This window comes from Boleophthalmus pectinirostris, unplaced genomic scaffold, assembly GCF_026225935.1.
Source record: "Boleophthalmus pectinirostris isolate CB_2022bp ecotype Guang Dong unplaced genomic scaffold, ASM2622593v1 HiC_scaffold_9, whole genome shotgun sequence".
Taxonomy (NCBI): domain Eukaryota; kingdom Metazoa; phylum Chordata; class Actinopteri; order Gobiiformes; family Gobiidae; genus Boleophthalmus; species Boleophthalmus pectinirostris.
Window position 1 is genome coordinate 39,879,126 of NW_026571541.1, and position 2,500 is coordinate 39,881,625.

Below are 2,500 nucleotides of genomic sequence, written 5' to 3' on the forward strand. Positions count from 1 at the left end.
CTGGTCCGGTCTGTGGTCCTGCTCCGGTCTTTGGTCCTGGTCCGGTCTGTGGTCCTGGTCCGGTCTTTGGTCCTGGTCCGGTCTGTGGTCCTGGTCCAGTCTTTGGTCCTGGTCCGGTCTGTGGTCCTGGTCCGGTCTTTGGTCCTGGTCCGGTCTTTGGTCCTGGTCTGGTCTTTGGTCTTGTTGGTTTAAACCGATGGAATGTTAGTCGGTTAAGAAAACTGGATTTAACTAAAACAACAGTGTGACGGGACCTGACACACAGGAGGGCACCTGACACACAGGAGGGCACCTGACACACAGGAGGGCCCCTGACACACAGGAGGGCCCCTGACACACAGGAGGGCCCCTGACAGACAGGAGGGCCCCTGACACACAGGAGGGCCCCTGACACACAGGAGGGCCCCTGACACACAGGAGGGCCCCTGACACACAGGAGGGCCCCTGACAGACAGGAGGCAGGTGTGGGGACAGGAGGTTTACAGTCAACACAAACTCTGCTCACAGATTAAACTTTTATTTAGAGGAAAACAGAAAATCACGAGAGGTTTAAGGTTAGACTCTGACGCCCTCTCTCCAGGAGGTTGTGAAATCCATGTGTTTAATGAATGAATGGTTCATAAATTTTTCAAAATAAAACCAAAACTAAGAATATATATATATATATATATATATATATATATATATATATATATATATATATATATATATATATATATATATATAAATTTAAATGTGTTTCTCACCTTCCACGGTGGTTGGTCTCTCACCCTCATTCAGCTCGGGTCGTCTACCAGAGGCCTGGGAGCTTGACAGTTCTGCGCAGTATCTTTGCTGTTCCCAGTCCTGCACTTTTCTGGACTGAGATGTTCCATTGTTTTTCCCGGTATCTGTTGAAGCCTCTTCCAGTTTGGGGGTTACAGCCCCGAGTGTCCGATCACCACAGGCACCACTGATGCCTTTACTTTCCAGGCTCTCTCCAGCTCTTCCTTGAGCCCCTGGTATTTCTCTAGCTTCTCGTGTTCCATATCTGGTTATATATATATATATATATATATATATATATATATATATATATATATATATATATATATATATATATATATATATAACCAGGACTAAACCATTCTCAGTCCTGGTGGTTTAGTCCTGGTTTAGTCCTGGTTTAGTGCTTGTTTAGTCCTGGTTTAGTCTGTTATCCATTTTTTCCAATATTCATTTAAACACAAAATCGAAAACTGAATCATTATTTGTTTTTAAATTTTTGTTTTAGAGACAAATAATGAAGAAAATATTTTTTTTTCCTTTTCTTCTTGTTGGTTTTATTTTGAAAAGCGACTGTGAGCCTCCTGATTATCTGGGCTCTGATCTGGGAGCAGCTGAAGGAGCTTCTGGTGTTTAGGTTTGGGGAATGTGGCTGAGATGAGGGTCGTGGTTCTGTTCATATTCACATCAGATCAGGGACGATACACAAGAGAACACAGATGACAGAACACAGATTAGGACATGTTTTTAGGTCTTTGACTGAATTTAAACTTGTTCCTTTTCAAAAGTGTTTTAGTGGAAAATGTTCCGTGATGTCTTTATAGTGCAGCAATCTGTTTAAAAACACTTGTGTTCACAAAGAACAACATGATACTGCATCGGAGATACACGCACTATCAGACACGCCCACGGCGACGCCCACTCATTCATGTGTGTGTGTGTTTCATTCATGTGTGTGTGTGTGTGTGTTTCAGATGTGCGTGTGCACCGGGGCGTCTCTGTGTCACTGTGACGGTGTCAAAGGTCAAAAGGTCAGTCCTGTTTTCATTTCTCTGCTGGACGCTCTGTGAACTGCAGCCTCCTGTACACGAGCAGTGTCCCGAATCAAGAGCTGCAACCTCTGAAGGCCGGGTCCTCCGAAGGCCGGGTCCTCTAAAGACCGGGTCCTCTGAAGGCTGGGTCCTCCGAAAGCCGGGTCCTCTAAAGGCTGGGTCCTCTAAAGGCCGTGTCCTCCGAAGGCTGGGTCCTCCGAAGGCCGGGTCACTATTAGGAAACATCACTGTTAGGATATTAGGACACATCACTGTTAGGAAATTAGGACACATCACTATTAGGACACACCATTATTAGGACACATCACTGTTAGGACACATCACTATTAGGACACATCACTGTTAGGACACATCACTATTAGGACATTAGGACACATCATCGTTAGGACACATCACTATTAGGACACATCACCGTTAGGACAAATCATTATTAGGACACATCACCGTTAGGACACATCACTATTAGGACACATCACTGTTAGGACTCATCATTATTAGGACACATCACCGTTAGGACACATCACTATTAGGACACATCACTGTTAGGACACATCATTCTTAGGACATTAGGACACATCACTGTTAGGACACATCACTATTAGGACACATCACCGTTAGGACACATCACTATTAGGACACATCACTGTTAGGACACATCATTCTTAGGACATTAGGACACATCA

The 2,500-nt window shown here is 44.4% G+C and overlaps 1 protein-coding gene across 1 annotated transcript in view; it reads left to right on the plus strand.

The window, feature by feature from the left end:
• Window positions 1-2,500, plus strand: part of LOC129412636 (collagen alpha-1(I) chain-like) — a gene marked incomplete at its 3' end in the record, with an annotated part of 32,565 nt that overhangs the window by 1,190 nt on the left and 28,875 nt on the right. Inside the window, exon 2 of the mRNA XM_055166746.1 lies at window positions 1,740-1,796. Within this exon, the coding sequence (XP_055022721.1) occupies window positions 1,740-1,796 (57 nt within the window). The remainder of the gene's footprint in view (window positions 1-1,739; window positions 1,797-2,500) is intronic.